Source organism: Micromys minutus (assembly GCF_963924665.1).
Source record: "Micromys minutus genome assembly, chromosome: 31".
In the NCBI taxonomy this organism is placed as follows: Eukaryota; Metazoa; Chordata; class Mammalia; order Rodentia; family Muridae; genus Micromys; species Micromys minutus.
In genome coordinates, this window is record NC_137966.1 from 18300055 (window position 1) to 18324861 (window position 24807).

General features: G+C 52.1%; 1 protein-coding gene across 1 annotated transcript in view; it reads right to left on the reverse strand.

Annotated features, from left to right (window-relative positions):
* Positions 1 to 24807, reverse strand: part of PPL (periplakin) — a 47043-nt gene that overhangs the window by 13118 nt on the left and 9118 nt on the right. The window contains exons 2-12 of the mRNA XM_080942206.1: positions 13524 to 13623; positions 7584 to 7738; positions 6443 to 6563; positions 5873 to 5992; positions 5742 to 5783; positions 4678 to 4839; positions 4486 to 4593; positions 4265 to 4360; positions 1851 to 1973; positions 1559 to 1705; positions 452 to 603 (exon numbers count right to left, since the gene is read on the reverse strand). Of these exons, the coding sequence (XP_080798332.1) occupies positions 452 to 603; positions 1559 to 1705; positions 1851 to 1973; positions 4265 to 4360; positions 4486 to 4593; positions 4678 to 4839; positions 5742 to 5783; positions 5873 to 5992; positions 6443 to 6563; positions 7584 to 7738; positions 13524 to 13623 (1326 nt within the window). The remainder of the gene's footprint in view (positions 1 to 451; positions 604 to 1558; positions 1706 to 1850; positions 1974 to 4264; positions 4361 to 4485; positions 4594 to 4677; positions 4840 to 5741; positions 5784 to 5872; positions 5993 to 6442; positions 6564 to 7583; positions 7739 to 13523; positions 13624 to 24807) is intronic.

Consider the following 24807-nt stretch of genomic DNA (forward strand, 5'->3'; position numbering starts at 1 on the left):
TAAAAAGGAGATGAGTAGGTACAGGCATCCCTTTGAGTCCACTCATTGAGCAAAGGCTCCTCACATGACTGAACGTCTTGCCACCTGAAAATGTTATCAAGGGGTCAGGGCCCAGCAAGGCCAACACAGACCTCAGCAAAACGAAGTGCTCAGAGATCCTGAAAACAGAGAGGGAGGGTGAGTGGAGACCTACTGAGTGCAAAATGAGGGCCAGACTCAGTGAAGCAGGACACAGGCGCCGCAGGTGGGGTGGTTAAGACTTGCAAAGGCCCAGAGGCCCTAAGAGAACACATTCGCCGTACTGGAGCCTAGCCAGACATCCAGTTTTTCCTGGGGCCTTTAAAGGGGGCAGGAATAAGAGGTATGTGCCGCAGCCTACCCGCTACTGAAAGGATTTAAATGGGAGAAGCTGTGGGTCCACCCTCCCTCTCTTCCTCCTCTGTGCCCGTACCTGTCAGCAAGAGCCAAGGCCTCGGGGTCAGTGGGGGGAATGATGAAGCAGACAGCCGGGGCAGTCAGCTTCTTCCCAGTGCTGTCGGTCAGCTCCCAGCTCTCCCCGTTGTTCTTCTGCAGCGTGTAGCTATAGCCCCGAGAGATCAGGACCTAGCGGGAACAGACCCAACACTGCAGATCCAATCACAGGCCCCAGGCTTCTGTCTGCTCCGTGCCCCCCCCCTTTTTTTTTAAGATTTATTTTATGTATGTGAATACACCATCACTGTCTTCAGATACACCAGAAGAGGGCCTCAGATCCCATTACAGATGGTTGTGAGCCACCATGTGGTTGCTGGGATTTGAACTCAGGACCTTGGGAAGAGCAGTCAGTGCCCTTAACCGCTGAGCCATCTCTCCAGCCCCAGACCTCTTAACTCGTAGACACACAGAGTCTTAGCCTTCCTCTTATGCAGGCCGCAGAGCTAGATGGAGCCAGCGCAAAGGGAGCCCTCTCCACCACCAGCTCAGCTCTAATCTCTATTCAGACCTCGTTTTTGTTTTTGTGATAAGCTCTCACATGACCCTGGCTAGCTTCGCTGTGTGGTGGAGGATGCCTTGAACTTCAGGTGAGTTTACAGGCTTGTGCCATCATCCATGCCTGGTTTGTGCACTGCAGGGCCTTGTGCATGCTGAACAATGCTGTACTAACGGAGCTTCCTTTCCAGCCTCTCAGCTTCACCTTGGGGAACCATCCCCGCCCATCCCTAGTCTAAGTGGCACACCTCCGCTTGGACATCTCCGGATGAACAGACAACCGAAGCCTGGCCAATGAGAACCAGACATTTTCAGCCACAGAAACTGGTTCGAGGTGGCTATAAACATAAAATGGGCCAGCGAGAGGCTTCCCCGGGACTCTAACTAGAATGGCTAGGGTGGTTGAGCTGGTAAGAAAGATGGAGGCAGGGCAGTGTGTGGGAGGGGAAGGGTATGGGGTGCATATCTACCCCCAGGAGAAAGGGTGACACCCATGAAAGACTTCTTGTGGCCACAGCTCTACCCGTGCCACCCCTAAGACTTCTGTGCCGTAGGTCCAGGCTGACTCGGGATCCAGGCAGTGACTGACCTGGTCACCCTCAAAGTCACAGAGGGCCTCCACAGGGATGGGCTTGAGTGGTGTCTCACGGCGGTACTTGAGCGGTACCACTTGCTGCCCTCGCCTCTGCAGCCCCCGCACGACATCCTCGTACTTGTCCAGAGCCTTCTCCTGGTCCTGTGAGAGCAACGCAGCGCTAGGTAAGGGCAGCTTCTATGACCGGGCACGAGGCAGGCACCGGACGTGGTCTGCCCAGGTCCAGAGGGGGAGGTGTGGAGATCTGTCCCCAGACTGGCAGGGGACCTCACATGCTGACACTCACATCCAGCTCCCGAAGCAACAGCTCTATCTGGTACCGGTCTTTGAAGTCAGGGCTGTATTTCTGGTTCAGGTCTGAGTCCACTTTGCGCAGCAGCTCCTGAGCATCCTTCATGTCTCTGTGAAACTGAGGGAAACAAGAGGGCGCCATCACAGATGGTAAAGCTACCACAAGCATCCCAAAGGCTGGCCACAGCTGCTTGCTTCTCCCTTAGGTGGGCCTGAGCCTCCCTCTCATCCTAAGCCTATAATATGACCTGTTTGAGCCTGTTAGACTCCCTCTCCAGCCTGGGTCCTCAGAGGAAAAAGCTGGCTCCCCAAAACTCCACCTCTATATATCTTTAGATGACAGTAAGTTCAGCCTTCCTCTTTCTGTGCCAGGAACCCCCTAACAAGACAGTTATATGGGAACCTTTGGCTGAGGACTCTCCACATGGCAGGTACTTTACACACACCTCACCCCATGAAACCACCCGGTGTAAGTGTACTTCCTGGGTTTGCACAAAAACAAAATCACCCATCAGTGCATTTCTCAGAAGCTGTGTGTCCTGTTTAGCAGCACCTAACCACGCTTTGGTTCTAAGCCTTGCTAACTACTTCCTCTTCTTGTTCTGGAAAGTTCCCTGGCCCAGTTTTCAGTTCATCAACTCCTGACTCATTTATTTCCAGTTGTCCCCTCTGCTGAACGCTCAGACTGCTGCTCTGAGGAGGACTTTTGGACCTTTGTGAAATTCTGCGCTACTCGGATACTCCAGCAGGAGCCATGAGGTACCCCCTGAGTGCAAGTTTAAGTCTTAAGACCCAGAGATCAAGCAGGTGTGTGCGCACTGAGGCAGGAGGATCACAAGTTCAAGTTTGCCACTTAGTAAAATGATCTTCCAACAAAAGGTAAAGGGATGCTGGGAATACAGCTTAGAGGTGGGGCCTGGCCTGGCCCATGTGGGCTTTCTTGCTAGAACCCGGAAAGGATGAGGAAGACCTTGCATCATGACAATCACCTGCAGTTCTTGTTTCCCGTGAAAACACGCAGTGTCTATAAATAGATGGCCATGTAAATAGGTGCCCACCTGGACAAGGGTATTCGCTTGGCCATAAGAGTAAAAAGTACAGACATGCTACACTGTGCTTAGTGAGAAAAGACAGACACACAACGGCAAGAGGCACGTGTGATGGTTTGCATATGCTTGGCCCAGGGAGGGGCACTATTAGAAGGTGTGACCTTGTTGGAGGAAGTGTGTCACTGTGGGGGTGGGCTTGGAGACCCTCTTCCTAGCTACCTGAGGATGCCCAGTCTGTCCCTGGCTTCTTTTGGAATGAAGATGTAGAACTCTCAGCTCCTCCTGCACCATGCCTGCCTGGATGCTGCCATGCTTCCTTCCACCTTGATAACAATGGACTGAACCTCTGAACCTGTAAGCCAGCCCCAATCAAATGTTCTCATTTATAAGACTTGTTTTAGGGGCTGGAGAGATGGCTCGGCGGTTAAGAGCTCTTCCAAAGATCCTGAGTTCAATTCCCAGAAACCTCATAGTGGCTCACAACCATTTGTAATGAGATCTGATACCCTTTCCTGGTGTGTCTGAAGACAGCTACAGTGTACTCACATAAATAAAATAAAATCTTAAAAAAAAAAAAAAAAAAAAAGACTTGCTTTGGTCATGGTGTCTATTCACAGCAGTAAAACCCTAACTAAGACAGTATGGTTCTGTATTGCTTATGCTTACTCTAGCTAATTCCAGGCAAATCCAGAAACAGGATCATCAGGCTGGTGTGTGTGTGTGTGTGTGTGTGTGTGTGTGTGTGTGTGTGTGTGTGTGTATGTGTGCTGGGGGTGGGCATTCTATTTGTCTGATGAGAAAGTTCAGGAAACAGAGGGGGAAGTTGTCCTATATTGTTAACGTAACCTGGTACAGTGGTAAAAATGAGCTGGGCGTGGTGGTGCTCCTCCAGAGGCTGAGGCAGGAGAATGGCTGAGACTTTGAATGTACGGACAGTTTGGACTATATATTGAGGACTTGTCCCAAAAAGGGGGATGGGGGTAAAGATGTTAGTTTTCTTGAAAGGGGAGCTATAGCAAGGTTTATGTTTTGTATAACTCAGCAAAATTACACCCAACAGATGGAGTGGAGGCAGGAGGTTTGGGAGTCAAGTTTACCCTCTATTACACAGAGAGTGGTTAGCCTGGGCTACATGAGATCCTGTGTCAGAAAACCAAAACCTAGGGCTAGTGAAATCACTCAGCAGATACAAGTGCTCATGGCATTAGCACATTGACCCGAGTTGAGTCCCCTGACACCATGACGGAACTACTCACTCATGGGAAGTTGTCCTCTGACCTCTACATGTGTGTGAGGGGTTCTGTGTGCACCCAGGGACTCACGAACCCTACCGCGTGCCTGGACCCAGGCAGGTACCTACTTGGTGGTAGTCTTCCATGTATTTCAGATGGCTCTCCTCACAGATGAGTAGGTTCAGGTACTCCTTCCATTCCGCGTGCACCGCCTCCATGTGTGCCTGCCCGGAAAAGGAGGGACCCATCACTGCAGCCCAGGTGCCTGGGCTGTCAGGAGAGGGACTGATAGGAAACCAGGCGGGGTGGGAAAAGAAAGGGGTGCCTTGCCTATAAGGGGAACCCGCACCTCAATGGAGTTCTTCCCTGGGTGCTCAGCCGTCAACAGCTGGTCGCCTTCAGTGTGCAGTTTGTTGATCCTCTCTTCTTTGGCTTCCAGGTTCCGGTTGATGAAGTTCTGTCGGGAAGCAGATGGGGTCGGCACCTAGTGTGGCGGCAGCCCTGTGTCCCGTTCCGGACCTGCACCCGGCCCTGTGCTCACCTCGTACTGGCGCCGGCGGCTGGGGTAGTCGAGGTTGCGGTCACTCCAGTCGTACTGCATGCGGCCCTTGGCTTGCTGGTCCAGCCAGTACAGTTCATTGGTGCAGCGCTGCATGTAGTCCTGCAGCGAGCTCAGGTGCTGCTGCCGTGCCTGAGATGCTGCCTGTGGGATGAGAGCGAGCTGGCGCGGCTTCCCTGCCTGCCTCCCACACCCCTCGGCTGCATCCGGGACAGGCCCCGCCCCCGGATAAATCACCTGATCTGAAACATTCACTTGCAGGTGTTTATTGAACACCAAGTAGATGTGTGGCACTGAGGACACGCCAGGAACAAAGAAGGAAGATCCCGGTGGGACTGCCGTCTCCCTGAAGCTTCAGTTAGCTATGTTGGCACATAGCTGGCTCTCAGTAAGCAACAGCTATGTCTTCTACCTTTGCTCTTTTATCATTATTAACTTATTTATTCACTTGAGGCAGGGTCTCATGTAGCTCAGGATGGCCTCAAACTTTTTATGTAACCGAGGATGACCCTAAACTCCTGACCCTCTAGCCTCTTCTCTCCAGTGCTAGGACGACAGGTGTGTACCCCCCCATGCCTAGGCTTTATTTGGCACTATGGACAGAACCCGGGTTACATGCCTACTAGGGCAAGCACTTTCCAAACCAATCTACACCTCAGCCCCTTATGTGTGTCCATAGGAGCATCTGGAGGCGCGGAGAGCTAGGGTTAGAGAAGACTAGGAGGCTTGCAATTTGTTTGATAGAAGAAGATTGATAAGCAGGCATGTCACACATCCAGATACTTGTACAAACGCATGCCTGGACCATGCTCAAAGCGCGTGGTATCCGCTCGGCACGCAGCGATGCCCAGATAAAGAACTGAGCAGGGCCCGGTGTAACTCAGATGGCGGAGTACTGACCTAGATAGAATGCACAAGGCCCTGGGTTCCATCCCTGACGTCTCACAAGCCACCATGGTGACACTAGAGCCTGCTGTCACCGTTAGAGGGGTATGTTTCTAGCCCATAAGCCTCCCGTCCTATCCCATCCCCCCAGGGCTTCTCACCAGCAACTTCTGATACTTGGCTTGGAGTTCGCTGTTCTGCTCCTGTGGGCAGGGCCGAGGGCTGAGGTTAGACCAAGAATGCCCCCTCTCTACCCCACACCTCCTCCACAAGGACTCCACCACACACATACCTTGTCCTTGGCCAGGTGGGGCCCGATGGCTTTGACTTCATTGTGGAAGATGTTGTGTTGTTCCACCTGGCTGTCCACCAGAGGAAGGTCGGTCCCAAAGCTCTGGCTGCTCAGCTTGTCCTGGTGGGTAGGTGGAGAGACACCAGGACAAAGATAGGGCTTGGGAGCAGACCCAGCCTAACTCCTGGACTGAGTGGCAGGAATCTCTCTGGACCACAGCTAACGCTCCTGCATTACACATGTCATTCCTTACTCTCCTAGTGACCTGTGGGCCCCTGCTCACTTCCCTTCCCCAGGGTCACACTGCTAACAGCTGCTGAGACAGGCCACAGGACACCCAGCTTCATGCCACAAGCTCTTCCTTGTGGGGGGCGACAAGCTTCTCTAGCTTCCCCAAGGACACCAGCATGAGGGGGTTTGGCATATCTGGTGGCTGTGTGACTCCAGGCTGGCTACTGTCCTTCTCTGAGCCCCACTGTTCTCTGTTATACGATTTCAGAAGACTTCACAATGGTGTCCCCTACTTAGCAGGGCCGAGGTGCTGTGAGGTGACCCTGCTCCAGGCCATACCAGCTTCTCATCCACCAGTGCGTCCCAATTGACCTTCGGGTCGGCCTCTTTCACTGCCAGGCTGTACATCTGCTTGTGTTTCCCCCGCAGGTTGGCCACACGCTCTTTCAGCTGCCGGATGCTGTGTGTGGGATAAGCTACCATGTTAGTGGTCATCATGCGAGCCTCAGCTTGGGCTTCAGGCCAGTGTCTTGGAGGACGGGATACAGTGGCCAAGGCAGCAGACTAACTCTGAATCCTGTTGTCCTTCCCACACGTCCCAGCCTTCCTTCTCTACTGTTCTCTGAAGGGCTGCTATAGAAGGTTTTGGAGGAAATGGGCAAGAGCAGGCACAGGCAGGGCTGTGTCACATAATGACAAGCGTGGGGGACACGGAGCAGGGAGAGAACCCTGACCCATGGGGTGCTGGTTCACCGTGTTGAGCTGCAGCGTGACCATAAGCTCAGGAGACACGATGCCCGTGGCGTCTTGAAGCAGTGGGACCGTCAACTCCCAAAGCCTCAGTCCCCAGCTATGGCCTGGCCATTAAGTATAACTTAAGGCCTGTGGCGTGCATCTTTGGTGTCCACCTGCCCTGTGTAAACCTGTAGCTTGCTGTCTGTTAGCAGGTGAAAGACAAGGCTAGAGCCTGTGATTGGACGGTAGAAAAGGTGGGCGGGCTGAGAGGTTTTGAGAGGTGGGAGAGAAAAGAGAGAGGAGTAGGAAAGAAGATGGAGGAAGAGAAGGACGACCCGGATCTGTGTGGCTTTAAATAGCCACAGGGATGGATTATTACAGGAGCATTTGTCTTATCTAGGTGGGTGGTTTATATCAATATCAACTGGCTCGGAGTTTATCGTGTGGACGTTTTGTGGGGTGAGAATTTATTGATATAAATCTAATTGATAAATTACAAGCCTCGAGAGTTTTGGTTTTACAGGGCTCCTGGGAATTGTGACTGAGCGGAGTCTGCAGCAAGAGAGCCGCAAGACATGGGGCTAGCCCTGGAGGCAGCGAGATTGTGCTAGCGTGGCGTGGTAACAGCTCTTACTTTTATTATTTAATGTAACATACAGGAAACAGGGGTCCTGAGGGCTCTCCAGCCCTCCTGCCTAGACCCCAGCCTAACACCCTCACCGGGGACCACACGGAAAGGACTTACTCCTCGGCGATCATGTCCCCCTGTGGGTGCTTCATGTGCTTCGCAATGGCAGAATCCGCCTCCAGCACGTACAGTAGCTTTTCCGAGTCAGACACATTCTGCAGGGCCGCGTCCCGGTGCTCAGGGAGCTGCCCTTCTTGCATCCGGGCCAAGTCCTGAGAAGGAAGAGAAAGGGTGACTCCAAATCCGTAGTGATACCACAGAGCCTGAGGGGCAGGGCCAGCTGCGGGCTCCTCTGGCTTTGTTCAGACTGGCTCTCACCAAACAGCGGGGCACCGAGACACTGGGGTAAACAGTCCCACTGGTGCCTAGGCATGGCTCTGCGGGTCTGGTGTTCATAACCCACACTAGGAGAATGCATGCAGGCAAACTGACAGACACCTCACAGGCACCAGAGAGGGGAACAAGGGGACCCACATTTGCTCCAGAGCTCAGGGAGGCACTTCTGAGGTGCTGACAGAAAGTAGGATGAAGGACAGAAGGGAAGTGTGTTCTAGGCAGGGGGAACAGCGCGTGCAAAGGCCCCAAGGAAAGGCAGAGCAAGCCACATGGGTGGGTAGGTTGTGTGTGTGTGTGTGTGTGTGTGTGTGTGTGTGTGTGTGTGTGTGTGGCCACTAGAGGGCGTCAGATCCCCTGGAGCTAGATTTACAGGCAGTTATAAACTCCTCCTGGGTACTAGGAACCAAACCCTGGTCCCCTGAATAAGCAGCTGGTGCTATTAAATCCTGGGCTGGAGAGATGGCTCAGCAGTTAAGAGCACTGACCGCTCTCCCAGAGGACAGAGTTCAGTTCCCGGCAACCACATGGTGGCTCACAACCATCTGTAATGGGATTCAATGCCCTCTTCAGTGTCTGAAGACAGCAACAGAGTGCTCACATACATAACATACATAAATCTTCAGGGAAAAAAAAGAGAACAGTATAGAGTTAAAAAGAAAAGAAATCCTTGCGTCATCCCTTCAGCCCCAGGACGGTGCTTCTAGACACAGTCTGTCTACTCCAGCAGCCATGAAGCTTGGCTGTGGTTTTAGTATCAAACTGGTGTCCAGGGATGAATCCCTAATGGTCTCAAGGTTCATCAGGGGGAATGGAGGATGTCAGTGAGTTAGGCTGAAGACAGGATAAGCAACACTGGGGTGCCCACAGCACTAAGGCCTCTTGCAGGCTGGCTGGCTTTGGGGTTCCCATCTCTACCTGCCTTTGGATGAGGAAAGTTGAGGCTGGGAAGCAGTTCAGCATGCAGGTGCTTGCCTAACAGGTGCAAGGACCCCAGAAACCAGAAGAGAGAAACTGGGTTGGGGATGCCTCTCGGCGGCAGAAGTAATTCCACCAGGAAAATAAGACTGGAGAGAAACACGCACAGTGATGAGGGTGGTGCTGAGGTGGGTGGTGGGGGTGTGGAAACACAGTGACCGTGGGCATGGGATTCCATTAAGGTGAAAAGTTCCAACAGGTAGACCCAAGGGCGAGAGGCAGAAAGGCAGCCGCTAGGCATGGGGCTAGGGAAGGTCATGAGTAGAAATGGCAGAGAAAGCCCACTGAGAGCATCACAAAGCTCTACCGAGGTCCTAAAAATACTGGGTGGCACTGGACCACACAGACCTTGTAAGGTGTGAAGCAGGCATCACTTTTGATGTGGGAGGAAAGGTTGTGGCAGTGCATGAAGGTGGTCTTGGCACTGGAGGGGCTGAGGGACAAGAGTCAAATTCAAGGTCTGACGTCGGTATATAACAAGACCTTATTTCAAAATCCAAAGGAAACCGGGGCTGGAGAGATGGCCCAGTAGTTAAGGCCACTGACCGCTGCTCTCCCAGAGGATCTGGGTACAGTTCCCAGCATCCACTCAATCACTCACAGGACCCCTCAATACCTATGGATCCAAAGACCTCTTCAGGCCTCTACGGATTCAAGGTTTGCATGTGGTACACCAACATAGATTCAGGCAAAGCATCCAGACATCCACGACAGAAACACATAAATCTTCAAAAGTAAGGAACAGAACTCAGGAAGGTTCCTGATAGGGATGCTCAGTGGATAGGGCATCTGCCACCAGGCCTGATGAACCGAGTTCAATCCTAAGACCTACAGGGTAGACAGAGAGAACCAACCCCTACAAATTGCCTTTGCTCTTCATATATGTGCCATGCTATGAACACACAACAAGCACGCAAACAAACAAATTTTAAAAACAAACAAAGGGAGGAAGGATCAGGAAAAAAGGACCAGACTTAGTTACATTGTCAGTTCAAAGCCAGAGTGGGCTTCATGGGACCGTCTGAAAGGAGGAGGAGAAAGAGGACATGAAGGTACCACGCAGTGGTAGTGTGTGTGCATAGCAGGTGAGACCTTAGGTTCTATCCTGAGGACTGAAAAAGTAAGAATAAAAACAGAAATGCCTAAAGGAAAAAAGGAGGGATGGGTAGAGAGATGGCCCAGTGTCAGGTGACAAGGACTCAGCTCCTGTGGATGAGGAGATGGATCCAGGCTTTCCATCCATGGTTACCTGGGGAGCCAGAGCAGGACGGGAGCCTGGCTCTCCAGTAGCCTAGAGCTGAGGCTGTGGAGTGGAAGGCCGGTGGGCCAGGCATGGCTGACCTGGGGCAGGCAGCAGAGCATGCTTCCTGGCTTGGGTGGAGTATGATCTTCTCAGTCACTGGCTGAACCAAGGCCACCCTGGGCCCCACGGTGTCAAAGATTAATAATGTTTCAGAAGCAACGTCTGTTAATCATTACTGAATCCTACAGGTGAGTCTGGGGTAGGAACATCTGACAGAGATGAGGAGATCTGTAAGGGACACTGGGTGGGTGATTAAGGGCTCAAGTCAGTCAAACCAATGGACAGTGAGAAGAGGAGCTAGGGAAGGGGTCACCTCTAGGGGGTGGGCACCAAAGGCTTTCTAGAAAATTCCTAACCAGGTATTCAATCCTGTCCAGGTGACTATCTACCAAAGCCCAGATTCACAGGGGTGAACTCATAGATGGAGGTCACTTCAGGGCTCTTTCTGTGAATCACACCCTGAGAAAATGGTCCTTCGGAGCAGAGGAAGCAATAGGGCCTGTGCATGACAGGTTCACTGACGGACAGGTAGGAGAGCTCAGTGGTCCAGTGTGGGCACGGGGCAATGTTGGTGGAGGAGCTGCAAAAGAACACTGCTCCATCCATCCTTCAGGTATCTGTGCACAGCACACACCACTGTGAAGCTCTGTGCACAGGGGTGTGCAGGTCACAGAACACAGACACAGAGTAGGGGAGCAGCTATGGGGAAGAGAGAGCAGGGGCGTTGCCTAGGGGTGAGGGGGCTCCCTGGGAATGGGAATGATGCCAACATGGTACTTGTGGCCCTTTAAGCAGTTCAGCTTATGTTACTCCCGTATCTCCCACCAATTAAAAGCATGGACAGTTCAGGAAAACATTTGGGAAATATAACAATACCTTCTACAAACGAGAAAAAGAAAGGAAGGGGAAAAGGAGGGGGAAGGGGAGGGAGAAGAAAGGACAAAGGAAGGAGATGATTTGGCCCATGCACTCTTCAAAAAGTGACTGCTGTGTTTTTTAAACTTTGTTCTGTTGAAATTAAGAAGCAGCTCAGAACCGGGCGGTGGTGGTGCACGCCTTTGATCCCAGCACTCTGGAGGCAGAGGCAGGCTGATCTCTGTGAGTTTGGGGCCAGCCTGGTCTACAGATTGAGTTCTAGGACAGCCAGGCCTACACAGAGAAACTCTGTCTTCACAAAACAAAACAAAGAAAAGAAAAAAATAGAGCAGCTTAGGGATGGGGTGTTGCTCAGTGGTATAGCACCTGCCTAAGGTACACACAGTCCGGGGCTCTGTACCCAGCACTGCATACATGTCCATGTTCCCGTGCACATGAACACACGTGCACGAGCACAGGCAGGCTGTTACTGTTCCAGTCATTCCCCGGCAGACAGAAAAGCAAGCCTGAGCCTGCATATTCTCTCTCTCTCTCTCTCTCTCTCTCTCTCTCTCTCTCTCCCTCCTTCCCTCCCTCCGTCCCTCCCTCCCTCCCTCCTCCCTCTCTCTCTCCCTCCCTCTCCCTCCCCCTCTCTCTTTTTTCTCTCTCTCTCTCCCCTCTCTCCCTCCGTCCCTCCGTCCCACCCTCCCTCCCTCTCTCTCTCTCTCCCTCTCTCCCTCTCTCCCTCCGTCCCTCCCTCCCTATCTCCCTCCGTCCCTCTCTCTCTCCCTCCCTCCCTCTCTCTCCCTCCCTCCTTCTCTCTCCCTCTCTCTCTCCCCCCTCTTTCTCTCTCTCCCTCTCTCTCTCCCTCCATCCCTCTCTCTCTCTCTCCCTCTCTCTCCCCCCTCTTTCTCTCTCTCCCTCTCTCTCTCTCTCTCCCTCCCTCCCTCTCTCCCTCCCTCCCTCTCCCTCCCTCCCTCCCTCCCCCCCTCTCTCTCACACACACACACACACACACGTACATGCACACACATGTGCCAGTGCACACACAACAGAAGGCTGAGCCTAGCCCTGAAGGCTTAGGGCTAGTGGAAGTCTCTGAAGATGGATTCTAGTTTCCCGTAACACATTGTTTAAAAATGTTAGTAATGAGCACACACTATTCTGGTTGTAAGAAGAAACAGACACATCCCAACAAAATGATTTTCATTAAGGAAAGAAAACAAACAAAACACCATTGCTGGGTACCTGGAGAGGGGATAGTAGGAAAAAAAATCCCAGAGGCATGTTGGGAGGGGACAGGTACTCTGAGAGGTGAGGGATGTAGTCTGGGGATCAGCGCTCAAGGGTCCCAGGTAGGAGACTCCTCAGTCCCTGCAGGGCCATCCTGGGCCAGGACCTCCCTGGCTTCCTGACCTCAGTAACCTTACTTGCCACCTACCGCCCCACCCTATCCTCTGAGTACTCTGGGCTATCTATAGACTGGCCCTGGGGTTGTCCACCTGGTCTCCCAGAGAAGGCTGTGGAGGCAGAAGCAGCCACAGCAGAGGCTAGAGACAACAGCGGAGCTTGGTGAACCGTGACTTCCCAACCCTCCGTCCCACACTGCTCGGTGCTGGCTCTTGGTTGTCTGGTGACTAAGGTACCAGATGAAGCATAGCTCCTGGCTACACTTTAGTTCCAGACAAACAACAACCCACACGAGAGCTTAAGTCGACGGAATCAGTACCAGGGCCCACTGACACTCAGGCGCACAGCGCTCTGAGAGTCAAATGTAGCCGGGCTTTCCTGTTTACTTTCTTGGCCCAGTTCAGCGGTTGTACTTGCAGCCACTCCTGGGGCTAGCTGTCCCTGACTAGTCCCCAATTCTTTTAGCACCTCATCCAGAGGCCAGAAGAGGACTTGCCTAGCATGCCCCATGCTGATGTCCTGGGTTTCACCCCCAGCAATGGGATTCCGGCGGGACGGGAGAGAGAATGGGGAAGAGATATGCATTCCCCAGCAGAGAAGGAATTGTCCAGGTATTGGAGGTATGCTGGGAGAATGCCCTGGTGTCTGAGTGGAACTTGCTAGGTTTCCTGGAACCTGAGACACTATAACTAGGTGAGTGCTTCTACCCTCTGAGAGGGAGTCGTACAGTGGAGAGATAACTCAGTGAGTTCAAGTGCAGATCCTAGCCTAAGTTAGACCCCTAAGAGTTCACCTCCACAAGTAGAAGCTCCGCCCAGGGGAAGCTCCGCCCAGGTGAAGCTCCGCCCAGGTGAAGCTCCGTCCAGGAGAAGCTTTTCATCTTCCTTGAGGACAGTGTAAGCCAAGGAACTGTTACTAGGTTACCAAGTCACCACCATCAGTTTTTCTCCCAGTGCAGGAACTCAGCATCCTTGAGGCACTGGGCTGGTGGGGTCTTTTCCTCAGCCAAGAGCTGTGCTTGTAGCAACCACAAAGTCGGGATGTGGGTGAGTCTGGGACCACATTCCTGGGTGAAGACCAAGATGGAGAAGGCCCCGGTAGGGAAAGCTGGTACTCACACTCTGCATCTTGGCCTCGGTGTCCACAATGTTCCTTTCCACCTGGTCCGCATTCTTCTGTAGCTGCTCAATCAGATCTGAGAGTTGCTTGTTGGAGATGCTGCGGATGGAAGGAACACGGAGGTAGGACTCAGTGCCAGCCCAGCCTCCAGCCTCCCAGGCTGGCCCCTCCCTAGGCTCCAGACAGGACTTGCCAACCCAGCCAGACTTCCAGGAGTTAGCCTGTCCCCACAGGATGAAGCCACTAACACACGAAGAATGTACAGGGCAGGGGGATCAGCCTCTACTCTGTCCATTGGATTTAAAGGTCCTGTTCTGCCGTGTTGTCACAACACGAGACTTTTATTTTTTCCACTGGGGTTGGCCTCTCTGTGTTGGCTGGCGTCCACCACTGACTCAAGCCACCCATGTTGGAACTGAGATAGATGGGGGGGGGGGGGGGGGGGACTCAGCTCTTCCTGTGGCACTTGGCAAGATGAAGCATTTAACACTTAAAGCACCGTCGACAGCCCTATGGGTTCTTATCGCAGGCACTGCCAATGCACATGATCCAGGAAATATGCAAAGATGTTGAGCATGGCCCGTCTGTGCTGCCCTGGCTGCCTCATGCAAAAAGACGGTCAGACAGACAGCAGGGCTGCCTTTATGCTAGCTCTGTCCCCTGCACCCCACAGACACCGTGAATAAACCGCATGACAACCACAGCTGGTTGTCATGGCGCCGGAGCGCAGCTGCTGTCAGACCTGTTTGAAACAGTTATGCATTAGACTTTTGGATGTCACAAACCTCAGTGAACTCAAGATGACCCTAGAACTATTCCTAGCCAAGCCAGAGGAGGGGGCACTTTTCCTGATAGTCTATCCAGACTGCTGTGATTGGTGCAAACGGGAAGCTTCATTTGCATGCAGGGTGTACCGTGATGGGTTCAGATACCCTGGACCCCAGACGTCCTGACATAGAAGACATTAAGCCACAGAACAGTGATCAACAATGACAAAAGAAACAAAGGCAGCTGTAATGTTAGGCCACAGAGTCCTGTAGTACTAGGCTGTCAGGAGCTGAGGAATTCTGTTTTCTTTTCTTTCTTTAAAAATTGATTTTTATTTCTATGAATACACTGTAATTGTCTTCAGACACACCAGAAGAGGGCACCGGATCTCATTACAGATGGTTGTGAGTCACCATGTGGTTACTGGAAACTGAACTTAGGACCTCTGGAAGTGCAATCAGTGCTCTTAACCATTTCTCCACTGAGCCATTTCTCCAGCCCCTGGGATTCTGTTTTCCTAGGCCTGCCTGAGTTGGAATATGGCTGAGCCTGGTGGTATAGGCTTGCCATTCCATCTACTTGGGAGGCTGAGGTAGGAGGATCACACATTCAAAGCCTGACAGGGTTACACAGTAAGTTCAAGGCTTGTTTGGGCAACTTAGTGAGACCCCGCCTCAAAATCAGAAGCAAAAAGTGGGCAGAAGATCAGGCGGTGATACCCTAGCATTAACACGGCTCTAGGTTCTACACCGGAATCGTGAAAACCAAAACCGAAAAAAGATCCGTAACACTTGAAGGGCTAAAGGTCCTCAACTGGAGGTCTGCCCAAGGCTGGGGACTTGGGCTGGCACTTTGCTGCTGTTCCTGAGACCACAGCCATCTGCTGTCAGTCATTTAGGGATTGGAGCCTTGTCAACGCTAAAGCCCTACCCTTGTATAGCTCCTCCCCCACCCACAATTTCAATAGAGCGGAAGACCTGGCGGGCTGGCTGATAACAATGTAACAGGTGCAGGTCACAGTGCCAAATTCAGTATAGGTTTGGAGACTGATTCACGCTCCATTAGTTCCGCCCACTGAAAATATACACACGGTAGGCGGGTTTCAGTATAGACTATGGCCACCATTGCCACTGTCTGACTGAAGAATGTTTGCCATCCCCAAACTCTCATGCTCCTTAGCATCTGCTTCCAACCTCTCCATCCCCTCTCCTTCTTGCAACCACCACTCTACCTGTGTGCGTCTTATGCTTGGCTTTTTATCTGCAGCCCTTCATGGCCGGCTTCTCCTTGTGTCTGGGAGACCCATCCCTGTCCCAGTCTCTGTGACAACTCTGCTCCTTCCCCAGATGAATAATATTCCATTGTGTATGTAAGTGGGTTTTGAGAACTGTGGATGAGTTTGGGGTCTTGGCCAGAACGTTCAGTAAAGAGAAGCTACAAAGAAACGTAGTCCTGGGTACATTCTTTGGATTAGACAGGGGTAGAAGGCAGGGATACTGAGGATTCTGTGCATTGCTGTAAACCTTGGAGTCCAGGTCGCCAGGGCTTAGGACACTGCGTTCTATCGCTGTGTGTTTCTCAGGTTCTCCTAGGGACCTGGATACCCACCAGTGGTCGGGACCAGCATGGCAGGTACTGACGAGGTGAGCAAAGCCGGGGGCAGAAATGATAGTAGCAAAGGCGATTATGAGTGTGCCCGCCCACCTCCTCCGCTTGCCCAAGGGCCTGCCCTGTGACAGGCCAGGGCAGTGGGCTGACGGCTCACACTGAACAAGATCCAGGCTACCTTTTCTGCTGAGTCAACCAAGAAAGCAGCACTTTCCCAAAGAGAGGCCCAGGACCCCTCATTCTGTAAGTCACTCATGAACTGACCTCTGTCAGTTTAGGTGGCTGGGACACACACACACACACACACACACACACACACACACACCCTGCCGCCAGATGAAGTCACAAGCCTATACATATGTGGCTCTGAGAAACTCTATCCCTGTCTGAGAGGTGAACCAAGAGGGATCAGAATGGGGGCAATTCATGCAGAAGCCAGGTCAGGAGGGATAAGCTGAGCTTCTAGAGAGGCCGGGTCAGGATCCACTCAGCTTCCCTGATCCTCAGCTGGGCAGACTAGGAGATCGAGGTCCCTGCTCTCTGCTCTCCTGCCTCCTGTGGGCCGAATCTGGAGACAGAGAGGCTCTCCCCAACTTCCTCCTGCCTGTTATTTGCCTTCCACCTTGCCTCAGAAAAACTGTCCCATATGCTCAGTCAGCCTGTCACAGGTTGGTCACTTGCTGGACTCCATCACTGTCCCAACAGAGTTTAGCATGCAGGGTTTGACTCAGAGCTTGGAACAACCAAGAGGGGCCAGCTGGGGCTCGGACAGCTGCAGGCAGGAATGCTGCCTTCGTCCCCGGGAGCCTCAGTTTCTCTACCTGTTGGGTGAGGATGATGAGAACAAGGGCATCCTGCTTGTCTGGCCAGACATCTGTACCAACTTCACACCAAGACTCAGGGAGGCGTGTGTGGAAAGTTGTGGGTGAGATAAACAAGGCTCAGAGATGTCAAAACACTCCCCCAGAGTCACACAGCCTGTGAACAGAGAGCAGCCGTTCTCCCCCTAACGCCGACTGCTACCCAGATGGATGCTCTAAAAGCCACATGACCCAACACAGGGCAACAACACGCATTATGCTAACAGTAGGCGCTGACACCGACATTCTGCATGCCAGGTTTCGACTCCCTTCTGACCTTATCTTCTTAGAACCCTGCAATTAGCATGATGGGGAATCATATTATTATCCCAACATCATAGATGTGGAAAATGAGGAACAGAGAGGTTAGGTAACCTTTCCCAAGTCACACAGTAATTACCTGACAGAGCCAGGATTCCAACTGAGACAGTCCCCAGAGTCCACCCCTGGACATCTTTATTTGACAGTCTTATGGGCCTTGTAGCACACAGCACATAGTTAATGGATTGGTTTAAGATGTCATGTGCTCAAAACTGCCACACCTGTATCTACTTCAAAATTAGTTGCTACAAGGACATGGAGAGATCACCCCGCCTCATGAGCCGCTGGCAAGAATGTGAAATGGTCCACAGATGTGGAAAAGGGTGAACCCATAAATAAACCAGGTGTTCCCCTTGCTGCAATCCCAGCCCTCGGGACGCAGGACTGCAGCGTCAGGAGTTTAAGGCTACACAATTTTGGGGCTAGCCTGGGCTATCTGAGGCCCTGTCTTCAAAGAGAGAAGGGCTAGATTAGAGAGATGGCTCGGTTAGGATCTGAATTCAGACCTCAGTCCCTGTGTAAAAGCTGGAGTGGTATCACACACCTACGTAACCCCAGCACTGAGGAAGGTGCCGGCCTATCTGAGAGACAGAGACAAACAGAGACAAAAGGAGATGGAAAGAGAGACATTCAGGTTCATTAAGAGACCCTGTCTCAATGAAACAAGGCAGAGAGTGATAGAGGACTCAAGGTGGACTCTTGTGACTACACACACACACACACACACACACACACACACCACCACCACCATCACCACCACCAGTAATCCCAACACTCAGGAGGAAGATCCGGAGGTCAAGGTCATCCTCCAATATGTAGCAAATAGGAGGCCAGCCTGTGCTACATAAGATCCTCTCTTTCTCTCTCTCTCTCTCTCTCTCTCTCTCTCTCTCTCTCTCTCTCTCTTTCTTTCACACACACACACACACACACACACACACACACACACACACACACACACACACACAAGATGTGGTGGCCCATGCCTTTAATCCCAGCACTTAGAAGGCAGAAGCCAGTAGATTTCTGTGAGTTCAAGGCCAGCCTGGTCTCCATAGTGAGTTCCAGACCTACAGTGAGATCTTGTCTCAAACAAATAAATAAAACGACGGCTGAATGTAGACTTGCCATTCAGCCCAACGAGTCCTCCCTCCTGGGTCTAAACCCAAGAGAGAGTTAATGTGGCTTCTGTCTGCCCGACATCATTCATAACATATGAGAAGTTGAAACAACCTGAACAACAAGTAGATAAGATGTCACCCATCTCTGTGGCTCAGCCAGAATACAGGGGAAGCTCGGACACCTGCTTCAGCAAGGATGAGCCTTGCTAACAAGACGCTCAGGGAAAGATGCCAGAGACAGAGGATCGGAGAATCGCTGGACACAAGGATGTACAATGCCAGGTGGAGGAACTCCCCGGGGTAAAAAAACTAAGTAGATGAGGCTGGGGACTGGCCCAGGAGATGGTTCAGGAATGGTGTGTGCTGGGAGGGGTGCACTGGGGATTGGGTGTGATATACTGTTCTAGAATTACATGTGCCACTGACTGTACGTGGCTATGAACACACTAAACCCCAGGAGTCGGATCCACGGAGTGAGTTTCGGACTCAGCTCATTTTGTTTCATGAAAGAAAGCTCTTCCTAAAAAGATTGGCTAGACTGGCACAGCTTCATACATCTGTTCTCGGAGGCTGAGGCAGGGGGATTATTTTAAGTTCAAGGACAGTCTGGATCAGAATTCTAGTGTGAGGCTGTCTCAGGGGGAAAAAAAAGTCAGCAAACAGAAAAATAATAACAAGAATCGTTACGTGAGTCTGGGGTTCGGCTCGCTAATTGGCAGCTGCTGGACTCTGGCTTGCTGCCCCGTCTGTCTTGAGCAGAAGTGCTGTCAGTCAAATAGCCAGAGGGATTGCCCTCATACCAGGACCAGCTGACTAGTACAGTCTGTAGACACTTTTAGAGATACACACATCGATCAAAGCCCTAACACCCCAGCCCTGAAGTTTGCATGACATCTTTTGCTATCTCAAGCTTCAGTGAATTGGAGCTCACCTGTAACCTTGTCTACCCAGGTAGAGGGAAGCACTTCCTAGATGGCTGAGCAGAGGGATTGCTGTGATTGTTGTGGACACCACCTCATTAGAGTGTGAGGCTGTGATTGGTGCAGACACTCCCCCTCTGGCTACACTTGCAGGCTCCTTCAGGCATTCTTGGGTCGGGGTGGGGGCGACAGACACAAGGCCCTAAGGGGTCAAGAGGCAAGGCCAGGCTGAGCAGCAGAAGCCAGAAGCTGAAAGGAGCCATCGGTGGACCTGCCAACCCTAAGAAGCCAAACCGCCAGCCACGTGGCTGGTGCTCCCACAGCCGGGAGGTGGCTATAGTGTGCTGAGCTATGGCCCGTCACCATGTTTGGTGATATACATGAACTCTCAGACTTTGGTTTGTTCTCAGGGTCAGGCAACCCCAGGTACCTGGAAGATGCCAGAGAATGCTTCCAGAGCATTCTGTCACCAGCCCACTGCTGAGAGCAAAGGAATCCTACTGCCCTCTAAAGTAAGTGGCATTACTTATGTTAATTTGCTTTTGAAATTTATTTACTTATTTTAGGTGTACGTGTGTTTTGATTGCATGTTGTCTGTGCTCCGCAGATGTACAACACCCACAGAGGCCAGAAGAGGGTGTTGTATCCTCTGGACCCAGAGTTACAGACCGTTGTGAGCCGGTGTGGTGTTCTAGGAATCCAACTGAGGTCCTCTGGGAGAACAGTCAGAGCTCCCAGCTGCCGAGCTACCTCCCCAGCACGGCAGCATTTACCCTGCTTCACAGAAAAGTCTGGAACGTCCTGTGCTCTTCCTCTTTGGGCTTGGGGTCTGAGTAAGAGAAAGATGGCCGCGTGTCCCTGTGAGGGCTGCAGTGTTCCAGGCCAGCAGCTCAGGAATGTGGGGTGGAGCAGAGAGCACCGGGAGGGGCCTGGGAACAGGCCTGGCAGGTTGGGCTTTTCATCTCACTGAAGAACCAACCACACGGGGCATCCCGCTCTTGGTGGCCTTGATGGAGGCTGAGATACAGTCCTTTCCAGTCCTGTCCCACCCACAGTTGGCAACCACCGGATTGGTCTAGAGACACCAAAGCACTCCCAGCCACCCACCCCAGAACCCCACAGAGAGCGCATGCCCAGCCTTCACTTCTGTGCCCAGAAGTTAGTAGGGGTGTGAGCAGTCGGGTAGACATTGTCATTTGAAGGTGTCTCGGATGCCATCAACCCTATCTGCCCATTTCCCCGGTCACTTCAGAATTAGAGGCACCACCCAGGGTCACATGGGGGACAGCTGTGGAGGGGAAAGATCTGTGTCTGGAACCCGATAGGCTCAGAGTCTAGCTGCATCAGCGATTGTACTGAGGATTGAAGCCGGGGCTTTAAACCTCCCGGGCAAATACTGTGATCTGTGCTACAGCCCCAGCCTTCCTTTTAGTTACTCAGAGACAGAGTCAAAGTTGACAGGCTAGCCTTGACTCACTCTGCAGTCAGGCTAGCCTTTACTCACTCCGCAATCAGGCCAGGATTGAACTTCGAATCCCCCTGCCTCAGTTTCCCCACTAGCTCTGGCGACAGACCTGTACCACTACGCCCAGTGAGTTGTTCAACTAATAGCCCTCAGTTGCATCATCCCTTCAATGGGATCAATACATCCTGCTGCTCAATTAAAGGTTGCATCTGACATCTGAACTGAGATTTGTTTATGGGGCTGAAGGATTGAGGTGGGGGTTCAGAGCAGCATCCAACAGCAGATCTGTGGTCATTTGTGTTCCTCGGTTGGGGCACTACTGTCTGCTTGGCCACACAGAGGGCACTCGGCATGCTCCTGGTGGCTTGTGGGTGTCTTGGCACCTCAGTAAGGCTCAGTAGTAACCACGGTCCTGGGGTCACTGTTTCTCTGCGCTGTCCCTCCCCCCTAAAGTTGTCATTAGAAATGGAATTAAGGCTGACACTGGTGCCCATAGAAGCCACACACATGCCCAGGTGGAGACCTCGATTGGCTGACAGAAGGGCACTGAGGACCCCGGGACCACAGTGACATCAAACAAGGAAGCTGGAGAACTTCGAGCAAAGCCGCACTGCACTTGAAGGGACAGGTCCCTTCTATATTTCTGTGCTTCCTGAAGACTGAGAGGGGCTGAGTGAAGGCCACCAGATACCCATTTGTGGCAGCCAGGAAGGAGGCACTGCTGAGGCCTAAGAAATGCCACCTCACAGTCTTGGCTCGGATTCCTCCATAGTATGTAAGGGAACAGAGTCTAGAATGGGGTCCAGGACTTCAAAGGCCCCAGAAATGGCCCTTTCAGCCCAGGTCTGGCTGTGGGTTGGGACTGCCTACCAAGGGGGTCTTGCAAGCCCAGTGGGGTCTTCTTATGTCCCTAGGGTGGGGAAAGTGGGGGCAGGCTGGCTGGGAGGGTGCCGGGTGCCTCCTGGAGCCTGGGCTGGCTAGTTAAATCATCTGAGAGGAGGAAACCTCAATTTAAAAGATGTCTCGATAATCAGGCAAGCCTGGAAGGCATTTTTCTTAATTAGTAATTGATGGGGGGAGGGCCCTGCCCATAGTGGGTGGAGCCATCCCTAGGCAGATGGTCCTGGGTCCTATAAGCAGGCTGAGTAAGCCATGGGGAACAAGCCAGTCAGTAGCACCCCTTCGTGGCCTCTGCACCAGCTCCTGCCTCCAGCTTCCTGTACGGTATGAGTTCCTGTCCTGATTTCCTTCATGAAGGAGTATGATGCAGAAGTGTGAGCCAAATGAGCCCCTTCCTCCCCAAGTTGTTTGCTCACGGTGTTTCACCACAGTAATAGTAACCCTAACTAAGGCAGAGCTCCAGGGCTGTGTCTGGGAACACGAGGGCCTGATAAAAGCTTCCTGGGGACAGGAGCAGGAACAGGTATCTCTTTGTGTGTCTAGGAAGTATCTGGAGCAGAGCAACCTAGGGGGCAGGGCAGGGAGACACCAACTGCTAGAAGTTCAGTAGCTCCAGCCCTGCCTGCTTTATGCTGGGGACTCTCGGTGGCTCTGACAGGACTTGAAAAGTGGGAGATTGGAATTAAAAGCCCAGTGCTGTGTGATTTCACAGCACGGCCAGGACAGCCCATAATTTTGTCAGTACACGTGAAAACGACATCCATCTGGGGAGACAGGAACGGGAACATTCACTGGGTGTACACAAACACTCTGCTTGGGTAAGGAGGAACATGGGTATCTTGAGAGAACATACCTGTCCTGCTGAGCCCCTGAACAACTGTAACTTTATGCAGCGGTCACTAGTCCCTTTTTTGAAGCTGGGGGTGGGGGTGGGGGGAGAAGGGGAGCAGAGCTGTTCGTTATGCACACAGGCCAGTCAAACGCCTGGGTCCTTCCTCTCTTGCTGCATTGCCAGAGACATGGTTTCTTTGAGGGTTAGTTGTCCTATCCGTCGTGTGGTGACAGTTAGGATAGAGCACCTGCACCACCGGGGGGCCCTCACACTCTTTCACACGAAGTCTTCTGAGGCTGACATGGAAGTTGCATGGCCTGGACAGTGGGGGTGGGGGTAGGTGTGGAGGAGGACTCCAGGAGGTTCCGGGGCCTCTGAGTAGTGCTGGGATGAAGATGAGCATCTCTCTGCCTCACTCAGGATCTGGCACCTATGGATACTTAATAAGGGTTTGTTTCTCCCTGGACTCTCCTCCACCCCAACACACGCGCACTCACGCACTTGCTCGAGCGCACACACACACATACATACACACACATGCATGCACACACACACATACACACACACACATACACACACATGCATGCACACACACACATACACACACATGCATGCACATACACACACACACACACACACACACGCATACATGCACACTTTTGATGCTATGTCCTTGACAACCTGTCTCCCAAATGATCCAGCCTTGCCAAGCCTAAGTTGGAGTGTAGAAGGTCAGACGGTGCATTAAGAGGTATCCAGACATCCCAGGACACATAGCGGCAGTGGGGACTTGGCTTGTCCCCAGGCTGGGAGAACAGCATTTTCTGAAGACCAGATGCTCTGAGAGCCAGTTGCTGCCCAGTAGCCCTGGAGAGGCCTTCTCTCCACTGGTGGTGTCCCTGGCTGCTTAGCATGTCACCCTGCCTCTCCTTGTGTGGAGGTGGGACCTGGGAGGCGTGGAGGGGTTAGCACTCCATTCTTGCCACAGCCCTAGGCCCTCGTCAGTCTCCATGTACCAGCCCTTGGTCCTGCCTCAGTTCCTCCCTTTTGATGTTAATTGGGTCTTGGTGAGTGTGTGTGCTGGGTGTGCAGATGGGGAAACCTGACGAGGAATGGCTGGAATATGGGAGTGCAGACCCCTTCCTGGAACCATCCACCTTCTCAGAGCCTTCTGCTGTCTAGCTCTCAAAGTCTCACAACTCGGTGTCCCACCTGCCTCTGGAGTCAGAGGTGAGCTCATTGGCTCTGAGGGGCATCAGGACTTGGGTGTGGCAGAGCCTCCAACCTGGTCTCCTCTAAATAGTGACTTGGAGCGTGCCTGGGCTGTCAGGAATTAGGGAGCACGCACTGGGTGCCCACTGCCTACTCAGCCCTTTCATGTGCCATTCATTAGAACTGAAGGACCTGGGGCAGGTGGCAGAGGAGGGTTACTGGGGCTGAACTCTTTTTCTTTCCCTTTTACTACATTTTATTTATTCTATGTGTATGAACGCATGCGTGTTTGGAGATTAGAGGACATTCTGAAGTAATTGGTTCTCCTTCCATCATGTAGGTCCTAAGGAACAAACTTAGGTCATCAAACTTGGTGGCAAGCGTCTCTACTCACCAGGCCATATACCCAGCCCCTACTTGTGCACATTGTATTTTATTGCGAATGCATGTGTGTACGTGTGTGTGTGTGTGTCTGTGTGTATGTGTGTGTATGTGTGTGTATGTATGTGTGTGTATTTGTGTGTGTATGTGTGTGTGTATGTGTGTATTTGTGTGTGTATGTGTGTGTGTATGTGTGTATTTGTGTGTGTGTGTGTGTGTGTGTGTGTAAGAGCATATGAGTATCCCCATATGTCCATGGTTGTCTCTGCTGTCATTCTTAGCTGCCTCCCACCTATTGTTACTTGAAACAAGGCCACTGGTAACCTGGGACGTGACTAAGTAATCCAGGCTAGCCCGCCAGAATGCTTCCAGGAGGCCATTGTTTTCATTTTATACTTCTCATTATCCTCAGGACTACGGGAGGGACGAAAGATACTACACCCAGCTTTTGATCCGTGCTACGGGGATTGGACTCAGGTCCTCACACTTGTGAGACAAATGCTTTACTGACAGACATGCCTCCTCAACCCTCTTCTGAGTTTGGTTTTATTGAGAAGGGGATGGGTTTTGTTGTTGGTGGTTGGTTTTGCTTGTTTGTTTGTTTTTTGAGACAGGGTTTGGTTTTATTATGTAGCTCAGGTTGGCCTTGAGCTGATGATCCTCCTGCCTCAGCCTCTCTATTGCTGAAATTTGGGGCTCCATCAGCAGGCACTGAACTGAGAAGATACTTCATAGGACATCAGCAACTTCCACATCTCTTTGCAGATGAAGTTATCTGAGGCACAGCAGATTCAAGAAACCTGGCCATGTCACACAGTTGAGAAATTATAGTTTCAGGATTTGAATCTAAGCAGCCAGGCTCCGAAGTAAGCTCCCCAGTCCAAGGGGGACATCA